Below are 26,557 nucleotides of genomic sequence, written 5' to 3' on the forward strand. Positions count from 1 at the left end.
TAGATTCTCCACAATAATAACCCAGCCATGGAAATGTCCCCAGTCCACAGGGCACCCCCTCACTCCCTTGTGCCTTTGATTGCACTCTCCCATAAACTATGCCCACCAGCCAGGGTCTAACTCAGGACCCTCTTTTCCCCACAGCCTCAATCTATGCATTACAGTTCCACAGTTGCCCCTTCCCAGCTTATGCTTGTCCACCAATCCCACATCATCCCAAACTTCATCCCCAGCTTCAGCATGTGCAGGAGGAAGATAACCCCTCTCAGTGGCCCTTCCCGAGCTGGTCCTGCCTTCCTGTGTCAGATGGGGTGCAGAAGGAGCTGCTCTCACACATTTCAGGCACCTGCAGGCCACAATTGTGGGCTGTAAGGATGAGCCTTCCACCTGGGAGCATTGAGAGGGAGGTGACAGAGGCGTGAGCTACTTGGAAAGATTGAGACTCTAGATCCTGGGCAAAGTTGGAATCACCTGGTGTAGAGAGGGCAAGGCACAAAGAATGAGACATGTTTCTCTTTGTTCTCAACAGTGCCCATTAAACTTGGCTCAAACAGCCACATAGTGATTGTCACAAATCAGAGGACCACTGGAAGGTCCTTATTCTCTTCAATATGAATGCTTAATGAGATCACTCAGGCTTTCTAGGACAGGGATAAGTGACCTGTTCTATAAACTGCCACACAGTGAATATTTTATTGAGCCTTGGCAGGTTACATAGAGTTTCTGTGGCTTATTTTTTTTCTTTCTGTTCTTTTATAAATAACTGCTTAAATATGCAAAAATATCTTTCCTGCTTCAGAGGTGGTATGAAAACAAGCTATAGAGTAGATTTTGCATGCAAATAAGGCTGCCTAAGTGACAGGGTGAAGACATTCTCTATTTAAGTCTGTAGTCTAATCCTCCTTGCCCCTAGGAACATGAAGTATTACAAAGGTTAAGGGAAGCTATGGTTTCTATCATTAACACTAGCACCCCAGAATTTAACATCAGTTACATGGGCTGTACACAGATGCTTTTGCCAATGGTTTGAATCAGCTTTGAGTGACAGGATTACTTATTAACGTGGTGCTGCATTCTGATCTACTGTGACTGGTACATGTACATGTGGGTGTGCATGTGTGCGTGGAGGCCAGAGGTCACCACTGGGTGTCCTCTATCATTTAGCATCTTGGTTTGTTTGTTTGTTTGTTTGTTTGTTTGTTTGTTTAAACAAGATCTCTCACTGAGCATGGAGCTCAACAACTTTCTAGACTGGCTGGCCAGAAAGCTCTGGGATCCACCTGTCTCCCCTTCCTCAACACAGACATTACATATGTATGCATCCCACCTGTTTTTTATGTGGATGCTGTGGTCCTCACACTTGCATAGCAGGCTCTCTGCCAACCAAGTCATCTCCCTGGCCTCTACCCTGCTTCTGAGGGAGAGAGGTGGGAAGTGCTAAAACCTCACTTCACTATGCTCTGTGAGCGCTATCCAACCATGCCAGACAGTCTTAACCAAAGTTTTATATCCATCCTCCTCTGATGGCCCCACTTACAAATTATACCTCCAGAACAGTTCTCAGCCTCAGTCGTTCTGGCTTCAGACCACACCGCCAATACCTAATCATTTACATCTTCCATAAAACTTGAGAGTTTATGTTCAGTTACGTCCCACGGAGCTGAGAATTTTGCGCAGACATCATAAATAAACCCAGCACCACACATAGAATACAGAATTGCAAGAAAGACAAATGGGGGTGATTATTGTTACACTGAAAGATCTGAAGTAAGAGGCCTTTTCGAGTTTCACTTTTCTTGAATAATGCAGTGAGTATTTGACGGTTTGCATGTAACGCTCAAAGGAAGTGTTTACTGGCTGAAAGGGGAGGAGACTAACACTCAAGCACCCGCAGTGAGCCAGGTACGTAAAAAGTACCACTAAGTTTATTCTTCCCCCAGTCCCAAGAAGATGATGTCATTCCTGCTTCAGCCATGCTGCAACAGGTACGGGAAAGCTGACTAATCCATCTGAGGTCACAAAGCCAGGAAGGAGAGAAGCCTTGACCCCGTCTAGCCCAAAGTGGATAGTTGTGCTCCATTCTCTACACATGATACCCAGAATGCACTCCACTTCTCCTATTTCCATCCTCATGTCCACATGAAGATGAAGCCTGGCCATTGTCCTAGAATGTAGGCAGGAGGGACCTCACAGGGGTCAGGAACTTGGGTACTTGCAAGGAGCACCTCCCCTTGATAGCCAGCTCTGACTTGTTTCTAAAGTAAACTCCCTTCTTTCCCCTAAATTATATATAAAATGAGCAATATACCCCAATGCCCAGGGAAGCAGTTCTATGGAAATTTTATGAGTTGATTTGGGTATAGTGGACCCACTGACGATCTGAACTAAATCGCTAGGAGCAAGACTTGGAAATAGAAAGAAGGTGAAAATATGCTTTCCAATGAGCCCCCAAACTCTTGGTAAGGCTTTGGACAATTGATTCTATCTAAAATGAAAATGACTGGCCAGGCAGTGGTGGCACACACTTTTAATCCCAGAACTCAAGAGGCAGAGGCAGGTGGATTTCTGTGAGTTTGAGGCCAGCCTTGTCTACAAAGGGAGTTCCAGGACAGCCAGGGCTACACAAAGAAACCCTGTCTTGAAAATCCAAAACAAAAACAACAGATAGATAAAAAGATAGATTGAAAGATAGATAGATAGATAGATAGATAGATAAATGAAATTAAAATTATAAATCTGGTTGTAACTGTTATTTAAATTTGGAGGGTCAACTCTTAAAATTGTAACTGATAAAAAATACTATATTTCTGAGGTACCATGTAATGCTTTAGTATATGCTATACATTGTATAATGTTCAACTACAGTAAACATACTTATACCCCAAATAGTCATCATTTACTTATAGTGAAACTACTTAAAAATTCATATAGCATTTTAAAATTATATACAATAGAGTCATTGTTTTAACCAAATAGCAGTAATTCTAAATGAGTCTATGGTTTTAACATTAATTTATATTTTAAATTAATTGTATTTAAAATTAATTTTAGTAATTTTTAAAGTACTGCCCAATCGTTTTAATGGTTTGAGCTCAAGTAAACATTTTATAATTAAATGAATTTTCTTTATGCTTTTATTGTCTTTGTATTCATGCTACAAAAGTCAAGCTACAGCTGGGTATGGGAGTATGCATCTTTAATCCCAGAATGTGGGGAAACTGAGGCAGGAGGATCAGCAGTTCAAGGCTACATATAGAGTTCTAGGCCAACCTGGGATTCATGGCACTATCTCAAGACAAAAAAAAGGCAGAGGAGGGAGATAAGAAAGCATCCAGGATTCTGTGAACATTTGAGCACATAGGTAATAAAATGGCACAACTGAACTGTACACAGTTCAGTTTGAAAGGCGTTGTCTGGGGCTGGGGAGACAGCTCAGAGGTAAAGTACTTGCCTAGCTGTTCAAGGCTCTTGCTAGTACCTCAAAGTACTAGTACCTCAACTCCAGTACCTCAAAAAAATAAAAATAAATAAAGCTGTATGTGCTGAAAATTCAACTGACATTAACATCAATTTGGGTCACAACCTCTGACTCAGTGAGCATCTTCCGTTCACCTACAAATGCAACCACTGTCAAGTCCAAGAGGTCTTGGGAGCAGGCAGATGGCAAGTGATGGGCAGATGACAGAGGATTGGTGAAAGAAGTATTGATAGATGAGAGGTAGATATATTGTAGGAAATGGATAGGTGATAGGCATGTTATTGATAGATGATTCATAAATAGAACAATAGACAGATACATGGATGGATGGATGGATGAATTGATGGAGAACAAAGAGAGAGAAAGAAAAAGAGAGAGGGGGGAGAGAGAAACATCTACATATAGAAAGACATTACTTTATATTCTAATTCCACCCCTTGTCAAAGTTCGTCTTTGGCCCCTGAGTTGGAATTCTAGCATCAACCCAGCTGCCTAGCATAGGGCACACTACTGCAAGTGTTTAAATGAATGAACAAGCTAAGGTAATGGACATCAGCACACAATACTTCCAGAGAAAGGAAAACATTTCTAAGTCTTAGTATATGAGATAACCATTAAATAACAACAACCACCCCACAAATACACATGTGGGCATGTGAAATGATTTTTAAAAAGAGGAGAAAGACAAAAACAAGAGAGGAAACTGAAAAAATCTGTATCTCATTCTATCTCCCCCACCACCTCTATATTCCAACACCGTGCATTAAGACCACTCTGAAATTATAAGAGAGAAGCTACAGCCACCTTGCAGAATAAGCCTGCTGTGAGGTGAACAGGGGAGGGAGAGGTGACTCCTGCTTGCACAACCCCCAGCCAGGCTCCTCTGTCAGGATGCTGGGCTGTGTAAATCACACTTCCATACAGCATCAGACACCACCCTGAGTGTTAGTGCTGCATGGGGATAAATGATGGCCCACAGGGGACCAATAACTGTCTGGGGCTTTTCTCCTATGATCTGTGTACATGGTGAGATCATCTGTTTCTCTCTCTTCTTATGAGGCACCATGAAGATAAACAACCAAAGAGCCATAACCATCCGCTTGTCTCAGATTAGCTAGAGAAATCAACAGATTGGTGCCACATGCATGGACATAGACAGATAGCTAGGGTAACCATTGGAGTTATTGTCTGAACCAGGACATTTCCAGAATGACAACTAAGTCTGTTAAAAATTAAACTAGAACTATAGCTCAAGTATAACCCAGGCTACAGTCATCTCGCTAATAATTTACACCACAGGACAAAAAGAAAAGACCATATCTGAGGGTACATCCACAGCTCTGGGTCCCCAAGGTTCTTCAATCCTACAGGGTACCATCAGCAAAGGAACTGATGAATTGGATATTTAGTGAGTTGGCATGGTGTGTAAGTATGGGAAGTGGCTTCCTATGCATTCTGAAAGTGAGCACATGTTCAGCTATGAATGGACAGAAAAAGAGAGTCCCAAGCCCCAAGCCCCAAGCCCCATGAGAAAGGCATAGGAAACCACGTGCATTACAGTGCTTCCAAACCCCAACAGTGGGGTGGTAACATGTCTTCACTCCTTTAATGACAGAGGAAGAGCCTCAGGTGAGAAGCAGTAAGATGATATTAATTTGTTTGCCACAATCTCCCCCCCTCCCTTTCTCCCGCTTCAGAAGTACTTAACACATAAATATTTCATGAACTCAGCAAGGAGTATGCTGGGGATGGGGGAGGGGAATTTAGCTGCATCAGAATATCAAACAACAGTGAGAGCTGGAGGAAGTCTGGAGCCATACTCAGCCAGGCATGCAGCCAGGGTCAGAGAGAGACATCTTTGCCTCAGTACAGTCAGGTAGAGAATGTTATGGATGCTACAAAAATAAATAAAACCACAAATATTTGGACTGTGTAAGCCACTCAGCTTCTGAACTTGTTTTCTCATCTATAAAATGAGAAAAAAAATTTCCCTTGAGAGGTTGTTATCAAGACTTTTTTTAAATGTATGAAAACAAAGCCTGGTGGTGGTGGTGCTGGTGGTGGTGGTGCTGGTGGTGGTGCAGCACACCTTTAATCCCAGCACTCCAGAGGCAGAGGCAGAGGCAGGTGGATCTCTGGGTTCAAGGCCAACCTGGTCTACAGAGTGAGTTCCAGGAGAGCCAAGGCTATACAGAGGAACCCTGTCTTGAAAAACAAAAACAAACAAACAAAAAAGTATGAAAGCAGACTCTCATTTGATGACGATGATGATGAAGGAAATCCCTTTCAAGTTCCTATGAGTGCACATATTAGTTCAGTCCACACAATGGCTATGTATGACAGTCTCTGCTACTGTCCCCATGGGACATGTGAGACTGAGAATAGTGAGGTACCTGGACCACAGCTCACATCTGGTGGATGGCAGATCTAGCCAGCGATGCTGTTAGAATCATCAACAGAAAGATCATTGAGCCAAACTCTGGAAAGATGGATCTGTCCACCTTGAGGTTTTTATTTGATATTTTTCCTCACCATCTGAGATACTTAGTTCACCATACTGGTCATACCCAGGCTGGGACATCTCAACTGCTTGTGGAAGACAGAAAGGGAGCTATGGTCATCTTCTGCCCAGGCAGAGGATCGATGTGACATCAGACCTGAGAGGGCCTTGGAGGAGTTGATATAATTCAGATGTCACCCTAACTGCACTACCTCAAAGCCCTCAAGAGCTCCCCATTCCCCCAATGCCCCACTCACCCCCACACTCCTACAAAGAGATGTTCTCAGAAAGACAAAGGGAAAAGCACCCTGCCCCCAGGGCTAGGGTGCATATCACCATGGTGTTTATTTTTTGCTGCTTTGAATATTCAGTTATGTGCAAATATTAGCCTTTCCTCAGATCCCAAGAGGCAGGAGCAGGCTTTCATCACAACTTTATATCCTGACCATAAATCTAAAGCAAAATCTACCTGCAGAAGGTAGCTGAGTAGCAGATCTATTTATAGGATTAAAGAAACCCGGGATGAGCCAGCACCATATCCCTAGTCCACCATTCTAAGACAGCCTAGGCTTTCTCATGATCCTAAGTAAATCCTTTGAACAGGGGGTGGGGGGGGAGTGAGTTCTAAAACTCAATTCATTAATGCCTAAATATAGTGACTAATTTAGCTAAATATTGTCATGGTACACCAACAACATTTGGGGGGAGCTTATTTAACTTCTTTCTAAACTGTGCAAAATGATATAATAACATTTCTCCCCCCACCTGATTGTGCAGAAGAATAAAATAAACTATGATGAATGCACCAAGTCTACTAAGGAAACAAGAATATGTGTATCAACACTGTCAACATCATCCATAATCCCTCAGACTTACTAAACATGACCCTTTCATCTCAGTTTGGGCTCAGCCTCTACAAACTTAGTAACATACTTGCCAGTAATGTTGAAAAATCACCCTGGTCCTGAGAATGTCCAATGGATGCTCCATGGTTTCTATACTTTTCAACTATTTCTATAGAACATGAGTGTATCCAATATTGCTAATATCCAATTCATCGTTAATAAATAAATTAATCAGTTAATAAATAATTAATAGTGGGGCTGGCAAGATGGCTTGGCAGATTAAGACATGTGCTGTTAAACCTGATTGCCTGCGTCTGATCCCTGGAGATTCACATGGTGGAGAAAGAGAGCTGATTCCTAAAAGTTGTTTTCTGACCTCCATGTAGGCACTGTGACATGCATGCTCCCCTCCACCAATACACAATAAAAAAAAATGTAGTTAAGAGAGTAATAAGAATAAAATCAATAGATGATCAAATCACTGACTAGTCTACATAAGCAGTGTGAGCTTAGAGAGAGTATTGGAGAGAGCCTGAACTTAACAGATGATTAAAAACATGGCTAAACGAGGATCCTGTGCTTTCGCTGTCCATTGCTTGACCCCTTATTGTTCTTTAGTGTTCAACTTTAACCCCAGATTCACATGCCATGCCCTAAGCCCAGTAAAGAATGAGTCCACACATACTCCCAGCATGTCTCTGATAAGCACAGTTTGATTATGGCCAAATAAGTTGGGACAATCAGAGACACTCTAAAGAAAGTCCTAGAATACCCTTAAAATTAATGATAGCAGCCAACATTTGCAATATGCTAGACGCTTTGGTTCTCATAGAAACCTTGGATAGTAGGTGGAACTCTTCTCAGTGAAAATATTCTCAAATGAGGCCACCAAAAGCAGAAGTAATTTGTTCGGGGTTATGGTAACTGCTAAGTGGCAAGGCTAAGACAGCTTGTAATTTTTAACACTAGCCCTCTCCTGTCTTCCATAGACAACTTTCTGTTGAGCTTCTACACATTTTTATAACCCTTGCCTGCTCTTTCACTGTGCAGGATGACAGGGACAATTCAGAACCGACATGATTGCCCATATTTTAAGGGGTCCTAAGATTAATTTGGTGGTCATCCTGAACCCACAAGCTTTTGCCTCTTCTTCTCATCTCTGTTAAGAGAAAAAGAAATGTTCTCAACATAGACTGAAAACCTACTCTTAATGATAGCTCTTGTGCTCTGGACTTCAGACAGAACATGCTGGCCTAATCCTAACACCTATGTTCAAACACAAAGTCATGATCCTGCAGAAGCCAGCTAGCAACCAATCATTACTGTCTACACCACTCAGGGGTGCATGACACCATCTTAGGGAGCCTGTAGGTCAAATCTAAGACTCTCTCTTTCCATGAATGGGAGTTTGCTTCCTAGTCTCTTAAACTAATCACATTGAACTCCATCCAAGCCAAGCCTATCTCCTCACCCCAGGAATAGAGCACTGTGGTTGTTTAAAAAAGCAGTTTCTGGAGCCACACAGTCTTGTCTGCATCTCAGTTCTTCCTCCTACTGAAGCTTGAGCAAATTGTCTGATTCTCTGTATGTTGGTTGCTTGCCCACTCTGAGGATGCTCATGGAGAGTGGATAAGACACACTCAAGAAGCAGTAGAGCAGCAAGCTCCATGCCTTTTGCAGCCATACAGTTCATACTCTCTGAAGGCTCCTGGAGGACAGACAGAGTGTGTATCATACACTTTCTTCATACTTTTTAGAATTCCTAAAGCCTAACATGGTATCTGCTTCATAACAAGCAGTCAAATATTAATTATACAAATGAATAACATGGATTAAAAATAATAAGATTAAATCGTACAAACCACCATCAAAAATTCATTATTCCCCAATGTGTACAGCAACACTTTAAGCAAAAGCCAACACAGGCACATTTTGTGTAGAAATGCAGACTTGATAGCATCTATTTCTGGGTTTGGCTATTATTTTTCTGGGAGTTTGGGGGTTTTGTTTATTGAACACAGAATCCTTGTTTGGTATTTTCCAGGGTCATGCCAGTTTCCATTAGCTCTTTAATATCTGGCTTAAAAGCTTGAGATCCTCTTTATAAAACAGTGACAGAACTAACAATGCTGGGAGAGGGGGGGGGACAATAATAATATTGAAGTGGAGGCTTGCATAGGCAGGCCAAGGGCTGCAGGCCTGATCTTGCACACATTGAACAATTTTCTATGTGACTGATTTACCGACTAAAGGGCAACCCCTCTGGCTGTCAGTCATGAGATAGGAAGGATTATGTCACCCCTCAGAGCCCAGTCCCTGGGCACTAAAATCCCAACTGTCACTGTCAAAGGTCACTTGTCTGGGCTGGCTGCCTGAAGAAGAGCCTAGGTTAAAGAAAAAGCAGAGATGACCTAGTTTGGCACTCTGAAATCACAGCCTGGTATATGGATATCTCAGAAGCCATGTGTGGTGGTATGGATTGAAAATGGCCCCCATAGGCTCACAAGGAGTGGCACTGGTAGGAGGTGTAGCCTTGTTGGAGTCAGTGTGGCCTTACTGGAGGAAATGTCACTGGAGTGGCCTTTGAGGTTTCAAGCCAAGCCCGGTGGCTCTCTCTTCCTGCTTCCTGTCAATCCAGATGTAGAACTCTCAGCTACCTCTCCAGCACCATGTCTGCCTACTTGCTGCCATGCTTCCCACCATGATGATAACGGACTAAACCTCTGAACTGTAAGCCAGCTCCAATTAAATGATTTCCTTTATAAGAGTTGCTGTGGTCATGGTGTCTCTTCACAGCAATAGAACACTGACTAAGACACCATGCTTTCCTTAAAATGGTTCCATTACTAAACATGTGGACACAAAGGGGGGGGGGGAGCTAATAGCCCAAACAAGACAGAAAGATCTTTGGGAGAAGCATTGTTGATAACCAGACCAGAAATAAAGGACTTGCAGTTCATAGCAACCAAAGAATTTTCTGGAGCTGGGTACTCATCTTGCCTAGTCTGTTCAAGGCCTTAGGTATAACATCTAGCACAACAAAAATATAAGATTTTAAGAAAAGGATTTTCTGGCCAAGCCACAGCAGCACATGTCTGTAGTCTCTGCACTTGGGAGATTGAGGCAAGAGGTGCCTTAGTGTCCCCTTTCACCCTGATTTTATTTACAAATATTTTCATAATATTCACAAGGCTTGCCTCTCCCTTCAGCTACAAATATAACATGTTTAAAGCCAGGGCACCTTTGAAAGAGGTGAACAATAATTAACAATTACTCCAGAAACACAGAACTGGTACAGTAGATCATCTTAGTTAGACTTCATGGGTCTCTGATTCACCATTCTATCCCCAGGACCTAGAATCATGTCTGGCACACAGTGGACCATCAACACAATTGAATGAATCAGTGAACCATTAAGGTATTAGCTGAAGAACATGGCAAATCCTACAGCCTTAGAAAATGACTGAGGATCAATCACGCAGTCACTCCACATTTGATTCTGAAGGGAACGCTTTGTCAACTGTAGCCCTCACCTTATATCTTCACAATAGCAGCTTTGGTCACTGTGACCAAAATGTCCATACCCAGTTCCCTCATGCATTTCCCCACATCTTAAGTACAATCCTCTTTGAATAAAGTATGGTGGGATCAACCCAAGAAGTACAATTAATCAGAGATCAACAGTCCAGCCCCAGAACCGTGTCATAGACACTGTGGTCAAGAAGATCACAAATCTGTGAAGGAGGAAGGAGATAGTACACGTGTCCAAAGGCAAGCACCTAGTATCACAAGAAGCCCTCCCCTTAAGCCGGTAGGGTGCATTTGCCCTTAGTGGGGAGGTGTTCCTCTTGATCTTGTATGTATCCCACAGGCCCAGTGTGTCTGGCCAAAGCAGGGATCTAACTAAAGGGGCGTGGCTCTGAAGTTTAAGAGAATAAGAGTCAAGTCCTGCTTGAACCTGTTCTCATCCTGCCACTCCAGAGGTGCAAGAATCCTGCCCTTTGTAGAATAGGACAGTGAGGATAGTCACCTCTATGAGCATGGAAAGAGCCACATGGAGCCCAGTAACACTCCCTAGCACTCAATGAGCACAGCCATATCTGAATGGAATGGCAGAATTCAAAAAGCCAGCCCAGCTGCTTGACAAAGATCCAGCAGAGCTGAGCCACATGATGGATGCCATGCCACCTTTGGTTTTCCTCTCCATCTGTTGCATACTTGGGGCACTTTTAATATTTGTACAATTTGGGGATATTGGGTTGATGGAAAATTCCTTATGAATCATTTATGCCTTCTCCCAGGAATGCTGCTTCTTAAGCTTACCCAGGAAAGTCCTGAACATACTATTCCCCCTGCTTTTAGGGAGATAGCCTTATCTACTTGAAGGTCTTCCTTACGCCTTGGAGGTTGTGACACATACAGGTCTCTTCATGAGGCTATGAGACACAGGAACAAGATATTCAAAAACAAAATAAACTTTAAAAGGTCAACAAGATTTGGTGGGCTAGAAGAGTTAGCCACAGTTCAGATTATAAACCTCTTCCCACTGTACACTCAGACAATTACATGGCATACAAGTCTGCCCTACTTAGAGACATATTGATGAACAAAGTATGGAATAGAAAGATGATAAAAATATGAAGTGTTGGGACCTCCATCTCTTAGAAAAGTTAGCACATGCAGAGCCACTGTGGTGACATATGGCCAAGGAATAACAGAATGCCAGGATTAGCCATATAGACAAGTTCTATAAAGATATAAATGTGAACATTGGATTATACCAGAATTTGACTAATAACTGCAGTAGCTTTAGCCTAAAGATTTTAATATACTGCTTGGGACATGGCAAAATACCCAAGTGGCTTGAAGATTTCATTTTGGTCTACTATCCTTGAAGCAACCAAAGTCAACAGGCTGTCATATGCCTCTAGATTCTTAAAAATTGGGTTATGGGGTTAATGAGTAAGAATGATAACTCTGTTTATTAATGATGTCAAAACTTGAAGGAAAATTATTGGAAATGATAACTCTGTTCTGTCATAGTTTATTAATGATGACTAAAAGATGAGCAAAAGGAAGTGAAGCACATGTCCAAAACCAAAAATGATACGATCTACATCATGGACGCATCCCTGCTTACTAAATTCTGTATAAATAAAGAATCACTCTGGCTGTTAGTCAGTCAGGTTGCAAGATTCTCCCAACCACCATGGCCTGGCTCACTTCCTTCCCCCACCTACTCCTTACATCCTCTGCTGGGATCTGTCCCACTGGGGATGAATCCCATATGCTTCCTCTCTGACCATCTCTTCTAAAATGAAACTAAGAAGTTTCCCATGTCTGATTGCTCCATCGCCACTCTTGCATCCACCCATCCTCAGACCCCGTCCTCATCCGGAGCTGGACTCCGGCACTCAACCATACAATTCATACTCAAGAAAAGTGCCAAATGCTGCTCAAGGTTCTGAGTAAAGCACCTGAGCTCCACTTGGAAATGTTAAAAACCTATGAGAGGTCATGAAGGATCTAGAGAAATGGCTCTTTGGGTAAGAGTACCTGCTGGTCTTCCAGAGGACCCAAGTTTGGTACCCAGTAAACACTTAAAGATTCACAACCTTACATAACTATATAACTTAAGGTCCAGGTGATCTAAAATACTCTTCTGTTCCCCTCAAGTACACACACACACACACACACACACACACACACACACACACACACACAAACACACACACACGCGCGCACACACACACTACTTAAAATTTGAAAAAGGAGAATCATAAAGTAAAATCTAGTAAGAACGTTCCTGTTTTCCAACAGAGTGTCACTGGACCAGTCGTGAAAGAAAAAAACAGCAGGATGAGAGCAGACTGTCACATAGTCCACCACAGTCCGGACCAGGCTTATGTCAAGCAAATGGACATCATGAGTTCTCCAAACAGAAAGACTGCCACAAACAGAAGCTGCCACTGTTAAGGTCAAGCAATTTACCAATTTATCTTAGGCAACAGTGAAGTGTGTCAAGAATGTCAGCTTTCAGGTCATGAGGTATCCTGCTGACACTTACTCTGCTGGGATGGGACCAACCTACCCCCAAGAAATACTTTCTAATGAGGGCAAAATAAACCCTTGTTATAGCCAGACACTCAGAATGGGAGAGGGAGAGTGTGTCTCTCTGGTGGACACCTGTGCAACCAGAAACCTTCTACGAAATACCTTCCCTTCAGAGTGTTTATCTGTCAGAAGGAACAGCTGCCAAGTGACCACATGACTTCCACTGAGAACATTCAAAGCCATAAAACACCCAAGAACTCAAATCCTGGTAAACAACTATAGCAAATCATCATCCCTACAGCTGAAGCATCCTTCCTTCCCCATGTCAGTCACTGCAGGCTCCTCATGATTTTATGCTTTGTGGATTGCACGAGATGAATGCTTTACAGCTTTTACCAAGACTAGTCAGTGCACAAGTGTCTGGTGCAATTGCACTGGGAACAGGGAGATAAGCTATTATGACAAGGGAGAGTTCAGGGATAACAAAATTCTCAGGACAAAATGACTGTCATATCAAGTCCATGGAAACTGTAAGTTCAAGAGCACACTTGAGGTACCTTACTCCACAGCCAAAGAAATGCATGAGCATGGTTACCTTTGTTCATTTCCTTACATTCTTTGCAAGTCACATTGGAGAAGCAAGAGAGACAGTTGGTCAACAAAAGAAACAGCAATTCCTGAATGCCAGTGACACTCATGTTCTCTACCAGGCACTTATCCAATCCAGTGTTCTCTGGAATCCGAGTGAGGACCAACTCTTCCCTTTACAATGAGGAGGAGCCTTAGGTTCAGTGGGTAAAAGGGCAAATCCACCCAACTCCAACACTCATACATACCCTTTGCCCTCCTTTACATTACGTGTGATGTTGCAATATCCTCCCTACTAGCCTTCCAACTTCTCCATCCTCCAATCCATCTTCCTCTTTGGTAAAAGATTTCTTTTTCTAGCATGAAATTTCTATCATGTCCCCACTTCCTGCAGTATAAAATCCAGTCTCCTCTGAAAGGCATGGGAAGGGCCTTCCAAATCCAACCCATCTACTTTTCACTGATTCATCTCTGCTCACCTCCTCCTTCCAGCCATCTCAGCTCAAGCTGTGCTGGCCATCATAGCCTTCTCTCAGGCCGCTGGAATGCCCTTCACACCTAACGGAACCCCATCCCCCACCACCACCACCTCCCGCATTGGTGGAGGGCATGAGATAGGAGATCAACCAGCCTGCCAATAAATCCTGCATCATCCACTTTACTACCCAAGTAACCCTGAGCATATAACTTCAGCTCCTGGTGTCTTGTTTCCTCATCTGTAGAGGAGCACCAAAGACAATCTTTATGAGATAGTTGTGGGGATGAAAGGAGATAAATATCCATAAAACAACGCTGGACTTCTGATTTCCTGGCCTCTTAGGGCCTAACATTTTGCAAATAGCTCCAATCTAGAGAATTCAAGTCACTGGTTACATGCTTCTTCCTTCAGGTCTTTCCAACTAATTTGTTGTTAGACTAGACTACTCCTTATGCTGTGTTTTATAAGATATTTAGTGGTCTCCCTGGCTTCTATCCACTAGATATTTATAGTACCTTATCGCTGCTGTGAGGGCCAGCCACCAGGAGTTCAGAGCTTGAAGGGGAGCCTATGGAGTTGATGGACCTTTGACTTTTCTATCTGAGGAAGTAAAAGTTAACTCTCAGGGGCCAGTGAAGGGAGTTAAACTTAACTCTCTGGGGCCAATGAGAAAAGGAAACACACATACACATACACACATACACACATACACACATACACACACACACACACACACACACACACACACACACACACACACACACACACCTCTGACATGGCCACCGGCAGTATCTCTGCTGTATGACAACCAAAAATGTCTCTACATACAGTCAAATGCTGCCACAGAGGCAACCTCGACACTTCCACACCGCCCTTGGGAAATACTGCTTTAAGCCTATGATTACAGGCCAGTGCTGGAGCACTTGTCTGCCATCTGCAAGACCCTGGGTTCAATCTGTCAGTTCCAATACTGCCCTCATAAAAGAACTACTGCTTGAAGTTCCAAGCAAGAAAAACAGCCACATCCATCACTAGCCTCTTCAGAGTGCATATCATATGACACAGTGTAAACCCTTCCTGGTGAATTATTGCTTTAGCCTTCTAGCACCCAATGGGCAGAAGAGCTTAGATTTTGTTGACAATAAAAATTGGACTACAGGGAGGCAAGCAGCTTACTCAAGCTGTGTCTTGGTCTCATCCTGTCTAACTCAAGCACCCAGTTCATAACTTTGTTCCCAGGAGAGTCCTGCAGCAATTCCAAGAATGAATACATAGAAGGATACAAAAGCTGATGAAGTGATAAATGAGACTATCTCCTCCATAACAACTATCATTTTCTGATTCTCCGGGACAGTGAACTATCAGTCTCTCGGGGGTCCCACAGTAGCAAAGTGATACCATTAATAAAAAAAATCCATCCCCAACTTCGGCTCTTCCAAGCTATCTGGGCATTTTGTCAGAATTCTGCTGTTCAGAATACTCTCTATTTGTTCTCAGTAATGTAAGCTATGCCTTCCAGCTTTGCTTTATGACAGTTTCATGCAATCTACACATGAAATCTAAATTTCTATCCACTGGTCACTCCTTCCCAACTACGGGGAGATGCAATAATATTTTTCCAATAGATCATAACTCACAGAAAACCCTTCCAAGTGTGAAGGAAAACCACTTTTAAATATAGTGCTTCTTAGAAGCTCTATATCCAGTGCTGGGCAGAGACAAAGTATGCTGTTGTTGCACTGGTCCACAAGCATGGATGCTCACATACACATAAAGTATCAAGACTTGAAGGACAAATCCAATGACCTTATTCCTTATTGGCAACATATATAGCAATTAAAACTACTTAATGTGTATTGAGATAAAGACTGTAGCTAGACATGAGAATAAACCCTTATGTCATAGCAGACAGACTGGAAAATATCCCAGGTCTAAGACTGATACTCAATGAGTATAGAGGGAAGAAACAGAAAATTCTTTCTGTTAGATGCAAGGCACTCCAGTACTTTTCTACTTCATAAATAATGGGAAGATTGAATGCAGGCAAGTATTTGAAAGAGAATCAAGAGTAAGGATAATAATGCCAACATAGAACACGAAGTTAGTTTCATCACCATGAAAAAAAGCTGAAAAAGCCAACTTAAGAGAAGAAAGAGTTATTTGGGTCACAGTTTGGGAGGTGCCATCCACGGTTGCTTGGCTCCATTATTAGGGTGTGTGTTGAGGCAAAAGAGCATAAAGAGAAGTGTGTAGTAGGGCAAAAGCTGCTCATCTTCTGGTTGCTAGGAAACCGGGAGACAGTGCAGCAAGAGCATGCCAAGACAAGATCTACCCCAAGACAAGCAGGCCCCAACCAACCTACTCCCTCCAACAGTCATCACCTCCTAGTTTCCATCACCTCCCAGTAAATCCATCAAGTATGAATCCATCAATGGATCCAACCACGGATAAGATTTGATCCTCATGATACAGTCACTCTTAAAAGTTCGCTATTTGTCAGCCAAGACTTCAGTTTTTAAGCCTTTGGGGATATATCATGCCCAAACCAGAGAAATCATTGTAGTAAAGACTGAATGAAATAATATATATAAAGTGCCCACTTCCTAACAGGCTTCTATAGCACTTAGTCAATGATTATGATATCATCTTAGGTGTATACATACCTCATATAGAAGAGGAATCATAGAGATAAACAAATCATGTCCCTACCACATACCATGTGTAAATGTAATTATACTTTTACTTAAAAATACTTCACAATTGCTTCTCCCATTCTATCTGGTATAGAAGGCCTCAGATTCTATATTAATTTGTACAACACAGTACTAACACAGATCTGGCAGCTTTTTTCACAAAAGGCAGAGAAAAAAGGTGAGGATATCCAAAGAACTGAATTATTATGAAAGAGTGCCAGAAACACTGCCCTTGGACTTCGAAGTTTTACTTTTTAATAAAAACTGAAGAGAACCATTATGAGAGCATATTTACTCAGAAAGAAGGGATATTGTTCTCCAACTTATTTAGGAGTAAGTCATACTGTCAAGACAAATTAGAAAGACTAGCTACTCTGTGGGTGCCAACTCATATACAGCCTCTGAAGTCCCCTGCCCTATCCATGATACTTGAAATAAATGAATAGGATAGCCCAGATTTGTGAATGCTATACAATCCTGAGATGCTGTGTTCACTGTAACTCTAAGCACAGGACCCCAGAGCCAGAGGGAAATGTAGAAGCCATATTTTCCACCCCTTTCCTTACAAACTTAGAAACCCAGGAAACGGGGAAGCTCTCCCTTGCCTCTATGAGCGTCACCACCTTCCCCTTATTCTTCCCAGCTCAAGAGGATGCCTGAAAGGGAGCCCTAACTTCAACTTCTGAGGCATCTCATATTCTTCACCTCCAAGGTAGGAATCTTACAGAGAGCTCTCAACCATTTCTCTCTCCTCCTCAAGCTTGCAGATTTCTCTAGCCTGTGTCTTTCACTCCCACCACCTCAGATGATCTTTGGTCTGTCACTATCCCTGGCTACCCTGGCAAACCCACCCTACCTCTGTTGATGTTTTTTGGCTTTCCAGTTCTCTACCTCCATGTTCTAATAGAGCTTTCCTCCACTGATATGCAGAGACTATAAAGGGCTTAGTACTGAGTCTGTCATGTTTTAAAATAAGCAGTCTGGTGACTAGTGTTACTCTGATCTTTATTGTTTCTCTCCCATAAACCCACTCTATGATCCATAAATACCTTCTTCATCCACATATCTGCAGACTGTTTCTCTCTTTCATATAATCCTTAACCCCAAATTGGTTAATACATCCATGCTTATTTACACTCATTCCTTTCTTTGACATATAGGGTACTCTATTATCCCAGCTCTTTCCCAGAAAGCTCAGACCAGAGTTAATCAGCATTTATTAATGGACTTGAACTTGAAAAATCTAAAATCCTTTTGCCTGCTGCCACCTCTGACCACCAGATCTGAAAACACAAGATACAGCCTATTCCCATGTCATGGTCCCTCTTGCCCCACATTGCATACCAGTCACTTGCTGGCATCTTTGAAGTATCACGTATGACCTCCCCAGAGAAGGTTTCCCTGATCACCAAAGACAAAACTTGGTGGCCCACAAAGGCAACATCTACCCCATCATCCATCACCAAAGGCTGCTGTATGTTAGACACATGCCCAGCTCACCTGAATCAATGTCTCCAGCTCCTGGGGGCTCACACAGATATGATCTCTCAAGAATTCTGCCTTCTCCAAGGCAATGGTGTTCTTCTGACTGCTCTCAAAGGGCTGTTCCAACGCCCGGAAGACAAGGCCACCTGTGACGAGGTAGACCACCACAACCACAAAGATGGCAACCACTGTTTTCCACTTCATAACTGTTTGCAGGCCTCCCTGGGAGGCGCCTTCCATCCTGGCTACCACCGTGGCTCGGGAGGAAATGGAGAGGCGGGGAAGCGGATGGTGCCCGTTAGTGGCACTCTTGGGCTGGCACACTGGTGGAGCTGCTGCAGGTACGGCCACTGAGGAAGCAGGTAGAGAAGAGGAGAGAGTTTGTTTATAAATACGAAACACTAAACTCATCAGAAACAAAGAACAGATGTCTTCCTTCAGCAGCTTTTCCAAATGTACGGATGAAAAACTGGTTCAACAAGCCTGCAATTGGGGGATTTGATCAGTTGTTAAGTACCTGGTTTTTGTTGTTTTTAATGAGTTCTTAAAAGTGAGCATCAGGAGTCTTAATTCTAGAGGGAAGACTATCAGTGAGTGAGAAACATTTATATTTTCCTACAAGGATCCAAACTGGAAAGCTATCTATATTTATTTGTACCTCTTCTTCTCCCTCGGCTCCCATGTTCAAACATGTACAAATCATCATATTTGAAAAACAAGCCTATTATTCAAGCTGAAGAAAAGTAAACAGAAGAGGGATCCACACCTATTCTGTCCAAGTACAGAAGCAGAGAAGAGATGGACATCCAGTGACTGTAAAAGCCTACCTTGGAGACTGGGGAGATGGCTCAGGCAAGCATGAGGACTTGAGTTTGGATCCCCAGCACCCACACAAAAAGCCAGGTGCAGCGGCCCACATCCGTGACCCTAGCACTTAGGGGGTGGAGACAAGCAGACGCTTGGTTTGTTGATCAACCAGTCTATCCAATTGTTGAGTTTCTAATTCAATGAGACACCCTGTCTCCAATAATAATAATAATAATAATAATAATAATAATAATAATAATAATTAAAGAACAGTAGGAAACACCTGACATTGACCTCTGACCTTCACACACACACACAAGCACACATACCTACATGCAAACAAATCCACATACAAACACATATTCATACATACACTCCTCCCACCACAAAAAGAGAGAGAGAGAGAGAGAGAGAGAGAGAGAGAGAGAGAGATGTAAGAGTGCATAATTAAAAGCCTGTCTTCTCTCAAAGTGAAACAAAGAAGCTGATCCCAAGCTAAGGAAGAAGGGTCAAAGGTCAGGCACAGCAGAGAGGTTTGGGACTTGACAAGATAGGTGACTGTAATTGGGGAAGAAAGCAAGAGTGATGGTTTACGTCAATTAGCCCTCTTGCCTGAAAAAAATAATAAGAATAAAATGGATCCCAAGTGCATTGCCTAATAGAAAATGCAATGACTTTGGTGTAACCACTCCTGAGCTATTAGTAACGGAATTTTTTCCTCCGGTTGTCATCCAATAAGAAGCCACTGGAAATGAAATTTCCCCTGGTGCTCAGAACACAGAACTTGTTACGGTCCCTGGTTCTCTATAAAGGCAATTTTATTACCTTAGAAATAAATACATTAAGCTGGCAGTTTTTCTGCCAGAGCAGGAGGTTGGAGGGAGTGCCATGCACTACAGAGATCTGTCTGGTGCGGCAATGAGCAGACATGGCACTTAGATATGCTCTTGCTTTGATTATCCTGCTTCTCATTATGACCTCTGCTTGGGCAACCCCCTGGCTGTTGTGTAAATAAAGTATTAGTGCATATATATGGCTAATAATACTGCCCCAGGGGGTGCTAAGCTGCTCCTTCTCTATCCTGGGGCTGTCAAGGTAATTCTGTCATGTCACTCATCCTTGAAAACAGGCCCAATCTTGCCCACACCTGTCTAGAGGGGTAGTTGCTTAGAAAATTCTGTCTATAAATATCTGCTGTCCTAGGCCCTAGGAATTAGTTTTTCTCTTTGAGATCAGGCTGACCATCCTTTTGCTAGATATTACTCTGTTCAACAGTTACTTGACATTAAATTCTTCTTGGACATAACATGAATAGAAAATTCTCCACAGTATCCAAATTGTCTATAAGTTAGGACCATCCAGTTAGGCATCATGTTCTTTGACCCTCCTCTGAAGACATTGAACTCAGGTTCCCACTTGCCCTTGTAGACCCCAAGGAGAGTCTTTTTTGTCTAGGAAGGTTTTCTTCAGCACTGCCTGAACTTCTCACCCATTCTGCCTCTCCATCCATGACTACAGCCTCATGCAGGCCATCAGGGCATGTCTTGTCTAGACCAACCTAGTAGCCTCCAAAGTCACTTCTTTGTTTCCTCTGCTACCCAACTCTGGCCCCTTAATCTTGAGTTAAACCTTACTTCTTGAAGTGCCTCTTCCCAGCTACTCCAAGGTTGACAGAAAAAAAAATAGCTTCCAAAGATACCCACATCTTAACTCCAACAGCTATGAAAATATTACCTCACATAGCAAGATGTGATTAAAAGATCCTGAAGTTAGGAGATTGTCCTAGATTGTAGGTGTCATCACAAGCCCACATGACAGTAATACAGGTGAGAAAAAAGACAAAAACAGAGGTTGGAATCATGAAGCTGTGAGCCAAGAGATAGGATTCCACTAGAGAATGGTTCTCCTCTATAGCCTCCAAAAGAAACCCTAATTATAAATTGCTGTTTGAGGCCACTATGCTTGTGATTATTCATTAGCAGTCCCAAGAAATAAACATACTTCTGTTAGATTTGTCTCCCTGGCCCAGCACCCAGGCTACTAACATAACAGGCTCACCTCCCAGATCCCTCATTAGGCTAAAAGATCTACAGAGTCAGGCTCCATATCAGCCCCCTCACTTCTCTGTCCCCAGGGACCAGCACAGTGTCTGGCACACAGTAGGCAGCCAACCAATGATGACTGGATAAGGCGATAAACATGGCCTGGAGGAGAGTTGGCACAGTGCCATCACATACACAACGCAGACAAGCGCTGTCAGACTAAAAATAATGATGATGCACCGGTACAGAAAAGCAGGCCCTCAGACACAGCACCACCACACAGCAGCCCAGAATCTGCAAACTCATACCCACATGGTTCTCAGCCCAAAGCTGCCTCCTTTGTGAAATCCATCTGGACTCTTCCATGCACACTCACAAGCCTGTCTCCACAGTCTCTCTTTCCACAAGCCTGCAAGCTCCTCGAATCAGAGATCATCACTCTTTCTTCTTCTTTATTTAGACAGCTGTGGGCTCACTATGTAGCCCAGGCTAGACTGACTCTTGAAATTCTCCTATCTCTGTCTCCCAAATGCTGGAATGAAAGGTGTGTGCCATGACTCGGCAGAAAGTCCATCTTCAGTTTTGGGTACAGCACCGAAGAAAGGGTGCTTTTATTTTCTTATTGCTGTCATTGTTAGTAATGATTATTTTAAACTACACGCAATCACAACCTCAGAATTACCACCACAAATAAGCATTAACATGAATTACCTCAACAATAAGAATTTGCTTAACAGTGAATGGGCCCCAGAGACTAGGCAAGGCGCCTCCTGCCTCCTTAGAAGCTGATGGGGTTCCCCACTTCCAGAGTACAGAAAGTTGCTATGTAGCAATATATTGTCCTGTCTCTCCCAGGCTGAATCCTGAGACATCACACCATATATTGGATCTTTTAATCTGTGTTGTGCCCTTGGTTTCTGTTCATATGTAGACAGATATTATCCAGGTTCTAAGTCTTAAGTTTCAAACAAGGCTGACTAAGGAAGGCCAATCCTTGGCCACCATAACCACTTCCCACCAAAGGCAACTGGACCAGCTGACATGCCGAACCCTAACCACCATACATTCCACCTCTTCTTAGTGCCTCCCTATAGTCCTTTTACTGATGTCCCAAAAAGCTCTGAAGCAGCCAAAAGTAGTCATTGCACCATACACCAAAGAAGGGAAGTATGTTATGATTAAAACAAATGTGTAAATTAAATATTAAAACATTAAACTTAAGAGCAAATAAATAATCTTGCAGCTGGACATGAGATAGACAAGCTAACCAGACAAGAAAAAGAGAGGACTAGGAGAAAAATAAAAGCTTACAGTTAACTGGTTTTTGTTTGCATTTAGCCCCAAATGTGTTAAATCAATCTACTTTGTAGATTACAAAAGAAAGTTCAAAAAGCCCTATAACATAAACATAAACAGTTTAGAGGCTAAATATCGTGCACAGATACAGGTGAATTGTCATATGCTGTCTAAGCCCATTGAAAACATCAGGAACCTGTGGCCACACAGGTCACAAACCCTAAGGGAGAACCTCCATTATTACTCTACTACAGATACATTGTATTAAACTGACTCTTTTTGGGGGGTGGGGAGCTGAGGACCAAACCCAGGGCCTTGTCCTTGCTAGGCAAGTGCTCTACCACTGAGCTACATCCCCAACCTAAACTGACTCTTAAAGACTAATTGGTATAGAGCAGTGCATCTCTCAACCCTCAACAGAGAAGCCTCTTTGTGCAGTAGATGCCATTAACATGGGGGCCCACAACTTGTTGAGGTGAGAGAGTAAAAGAATGCAGAATGCTCAGCCCTACATGGGACGACTGTATCACACCCCCTCTTCCCACGGTTCAGGGATCATTGTGGAAGAAGAGGCGCGCGCACACACACACACACACACACACACCACACAAGAGTGTATGGGCAGCACAAACAGAACACAATAGACTTTAAAAGAAAAAAGTTCATAAGAGTTGGGTGGGTAGGAAAGAGGAGTAGGCTTTGGAGGAATTGGGGGAAGGGAGTGAATATGATCAAAATTCATTATATATTAAATTCTTATTAAACTAGGGAGAAGTCTCTGGAAGCAAGGGGGTGCTCCCTTTTGTTCCCCCCCCCCCTGCCAAAGCTCCCTGTCCCAGGGAAGGCTGCCCTCTTAACTCTACCAAAGAGGAAAGCAAGCAGCAAGCATCTAAGGGCATTAGCAATACTGTGTCTGTGAGGACAGCCAGAAGATGAACTATAAGGTTGCTGTGGCTCATCCTCTAGAATAAACACATGGGCAGTGGGAACAGGAGGCAAGAAGCTTATCCATGGAGAGGATGCTCTACCCAGAACCCTGTCCTTCAGGACTCCAGCTCACTGCCCTAGCTTCCGCAGTGGTTTCTGCCCATTTCAGGTGCTTTGGTGATGCCTGTCTGCTGCTATGAGTTCTTTAACTCAGAAGTCTCAACAAAGGGAGCACACTGTCCTGTACAGGACTCTCACTGGGAAACCCTAGCTGGCTACCTTACAGGGGCTTCCCCAGTCACTTTCTTCGGAATGTGTGTAGCCCGGACCCCAACGTGATGATGTTACCTTTTGTTTGTTTTCTGAATCAGGCTGTGTTAGTCATCTCTCCTCGAGGCGTGAGTACCAGATTTGATGATGCTTTGCTATCCAATTGCTGTTTTTCTTTATCTGCCACTTGGTATTGATTCTTCTACATTTGCTTGCTGTAGACTTATGAACCTAACCAAAACTATTGTGGGTAGATCTTTTTTTTTTTTCCAGTCGGTACAGAAGAGATGGTTCTAGAAATCCCAGCACTCCCAATGCTAGGTGGAACTGGGCTTGAGAAATGTCCCCTAGGCTTTAGGCCAGTTCTTTGTACCAGTTTGCTAAGGACTGTCCCCAGGAACAGAGTCTGAAGCAAATCTAAAAAATGCCTCAGTTTGCAAAGCACTGGAGCCAACAAACAATTTTATCCCCAAACCATCAACTGGGTGACCTTGAAACTGTCACTTAGGTTCTCGATTTGCTTATCTGTAAAATGTAAATAATAACACCACTTCTTTTTAACCTTACAGGGCTCTAAGGAACGGCAAATGAGCTGCCCTGGTTTGCTGATTGGAGTATATTTGCAGATGTCAGGAGTCCTGGCGGGGACTTCAGAACGTTACAAAAGCTTTTGTGCCTTTGACTAAAAATGGAGTTGGCTGCTTTAGCAAATATGACTGCACATTTCAGCAGCTAGAAATGGATCTGGAGTCTGCTTCCCCTTGAGGTTGAATACATTTTCAGAGAGTGTTTTCATTCCTCTGTTTATTCTCAAACACTAGAGCTGCTCTCACCCTAGCAGAAAACTGCCTAGTAACCTGAGATGAGTCATCATGGTCTCTGTCTTCATTTACAAAGAAACAAATCTGGATAGGGTAGTGATAGCTGGTGGTGGTGGTGGTGGTGGTGGTGGTGGTAGTGGTGGTGGTGGTGGTGGTGGTGATGGTGGTGGTATTATTGGTGTTAGTTGTGGTGATGGGTAGTGGTGGTGGTGGTGGTGGTGGTAGTGGGTGATGGGTGCTGGTGGTGGTGCTGGTGCTGGTGGGTGGTGCTGGTGGTGCTGGTGCTGGTGGTGAGATCCTCAATCAATGCCTACCATGCTAATAAACTCTGTTGTCACCATTGCATTGATACTCAGTCTGGCATTTATCACACTATGTGTATCCAGATTCTCCTAGAAGCAGATGCCAAAAGGGAGATAAATGTGATCATATTTTTATTAAGGTGAATGCATGAAAAGAAATGATGGAGTGTCAGATTGGCTACAGCAGCCATCAGACATTATGTTAGTCTGCCCTTGAATAAAGACAAGATGGGAGAGGAATAGTTGTAAGCACTCTGGACTACCTGTAGTCTAAGAAAGGTTTGGAAAATCTGTCCAAGAGTTCTTGAGCCAAAGTCAGCCATCCTGGAAGTTCTGGGTCTCCCAGGAGCAATCCCACTATGACATCCTTGCAAGTTCAATTCTGGCTGAGAATAGCACATGAGAAGCACACCTTCCATACAACTCAGGCAATGGATTTCACAGAAGCTTCCAACAGCTCTTGGTCAGTTACATGTCCTCCAACTGGAAGCCTGCCAAGTACATGCTCACAGCTCCACTGCAAAGATACAGACAATGAGACCCAGACAGGCTGGATGGCTAAGCCACAGTTAAGTGGCGGTATTGCAGAGTCAGGACCAAAACTTGAATAACCTGACTTGGAAGTCACTTCTGCAGTAGAGCACAGGAAAGGAACAATTAGGAAACAAGGCCCTTCTATTCAGAACTCAGAAAGGAAATTGTTTCAGCCAGGCATGAAAATGTTTTCTGGTCTGCGGTGGGAACTCGTTCTATTCCCTAGTAATGATGGAGCTCTTCCCCATACAATGTATCTGTAATGGATAGGTCCCATAAAGCAATGGCTTATCATACTTCACAGCTCCCACAGAAAAGTATATAGCAGTAAAAAGGCTGTAGAGAGCTGATGAGAAAGGAAACGTTGGGTGAAAGGTGGATGTGCACACATGTATTAAATTCTTTAAAATATGTACATACATATATTAAATTCTTTAAAATATATGCATACATGTATTAAATTCTTTAAAAATATTTTTTAAAAAAGAAATAAAATGTTTGGAGACAATTTCCCTTTCATTCATTTTTAAATGTTTTCTTATGAATATTCAGAACGTTTCATCATTACCTGTGTAGGGATAAAAGCAGAAGCACATGGGGAGGCCAGATTTTTGGTGTTGAGTAACTTCTTAGTAATTTTTATATTACTTGGTTTTCCCATGTCCTGTAGACTTTGCTGTATTGTTTATTCTTAAACTCAGTCAGCAAACGTTTGAGCTTGCCTTGTACCATGCTTGGTACTGGGACTATGTAAATGAATAAGACACATCTGCGTGCAGCAGAGTTGGCACACACCTAGGCCTATCTGAATCTAGCTTACCTTCACAAGGCCTTTTATGGAGGGCAGTGACTCTTACCTATTCTCCCTTCACAGGTAAGGAAACTAAGACCCAGAGAGATGAGCTCTAGTGACCTTTTTGGTAAACAGGGGCAGGCTCCACTCTGTCTTCAGACACCTAACCTTGAGGGTCTCCATTCTGTCCCACTGCTGGAAGCTAACAGCATCCAAATGACTAGAGATCTCTTGAACACCTAAAACAGAGCCACCCCAGGGCTTCCATCACCACCCAGCAATGTGAGTCTGCCTGGTAACCCAGGTAGTGTACAACAATGACTTCAGGTTCACTTGCTGGAAGTGGCAATCCACTCCCTCTCACCTCCCACCTACCCCCCAAGACCTGAAATCCTTCCCAAGATACCTGCACATCAGCCTCAGTGCATCCCACAAGCCCCAGCCTACAGCTCACCCAGACTCCCTAAAGGGCTTCCCCCAGGCCTTATACATAATAATGTACTTCATTTTGACATGTTCTTCTTCTTTTTTGTGGGGGAGGGTTTCGACACAGGGTTTCTCTATGTAATTTTGGTGCCTGTCCTGGATTTCGCTCTGTAGACCAGGCTGGCCTTGAACTCATAGAGATCCGCCTGGCTTCGCTT

The 26,557-nt window shown here is 43.1% G+C and overlaps 1 protein-coding gene across 1 annotated transcript in view; it reads right to left on the reverse strand.

Annotated features, from left to right (window-relative positions):
- The window catches only part of Kcnk10 (potassium two pore domain channel subfamily K member 10), a 136,025-nt gene that overhangs the window by 62,867 nt on the left and 46,601 nt on the right, over nt 1-26,557 (reverse strand). The window contains exon 2 of the mRNA XM_036206528.1: nt 18,137-18,471. Coding sequence (XP_036062421.1) covers nt 18,137-18,471 — 335 coding nt within the window. The remainder of the gene's footprint in view (nt 1-18,136; nt 18,472-26,557) is intronic.

Source organism: Onychomys torridus, chromosome 14 (assembly GCF_903995425.1).
Source record: "Onychomys torridus chromosome 14, mOncTor1.1, whole genome shotgun sequence".
NCBI classification, from domain to species: domain Eukaryota; kingdom Metazoa; phylum Chordata; class Mammalia; order Rodentia; family Cricetidae; genus Onychomys; species Onychomys torridus.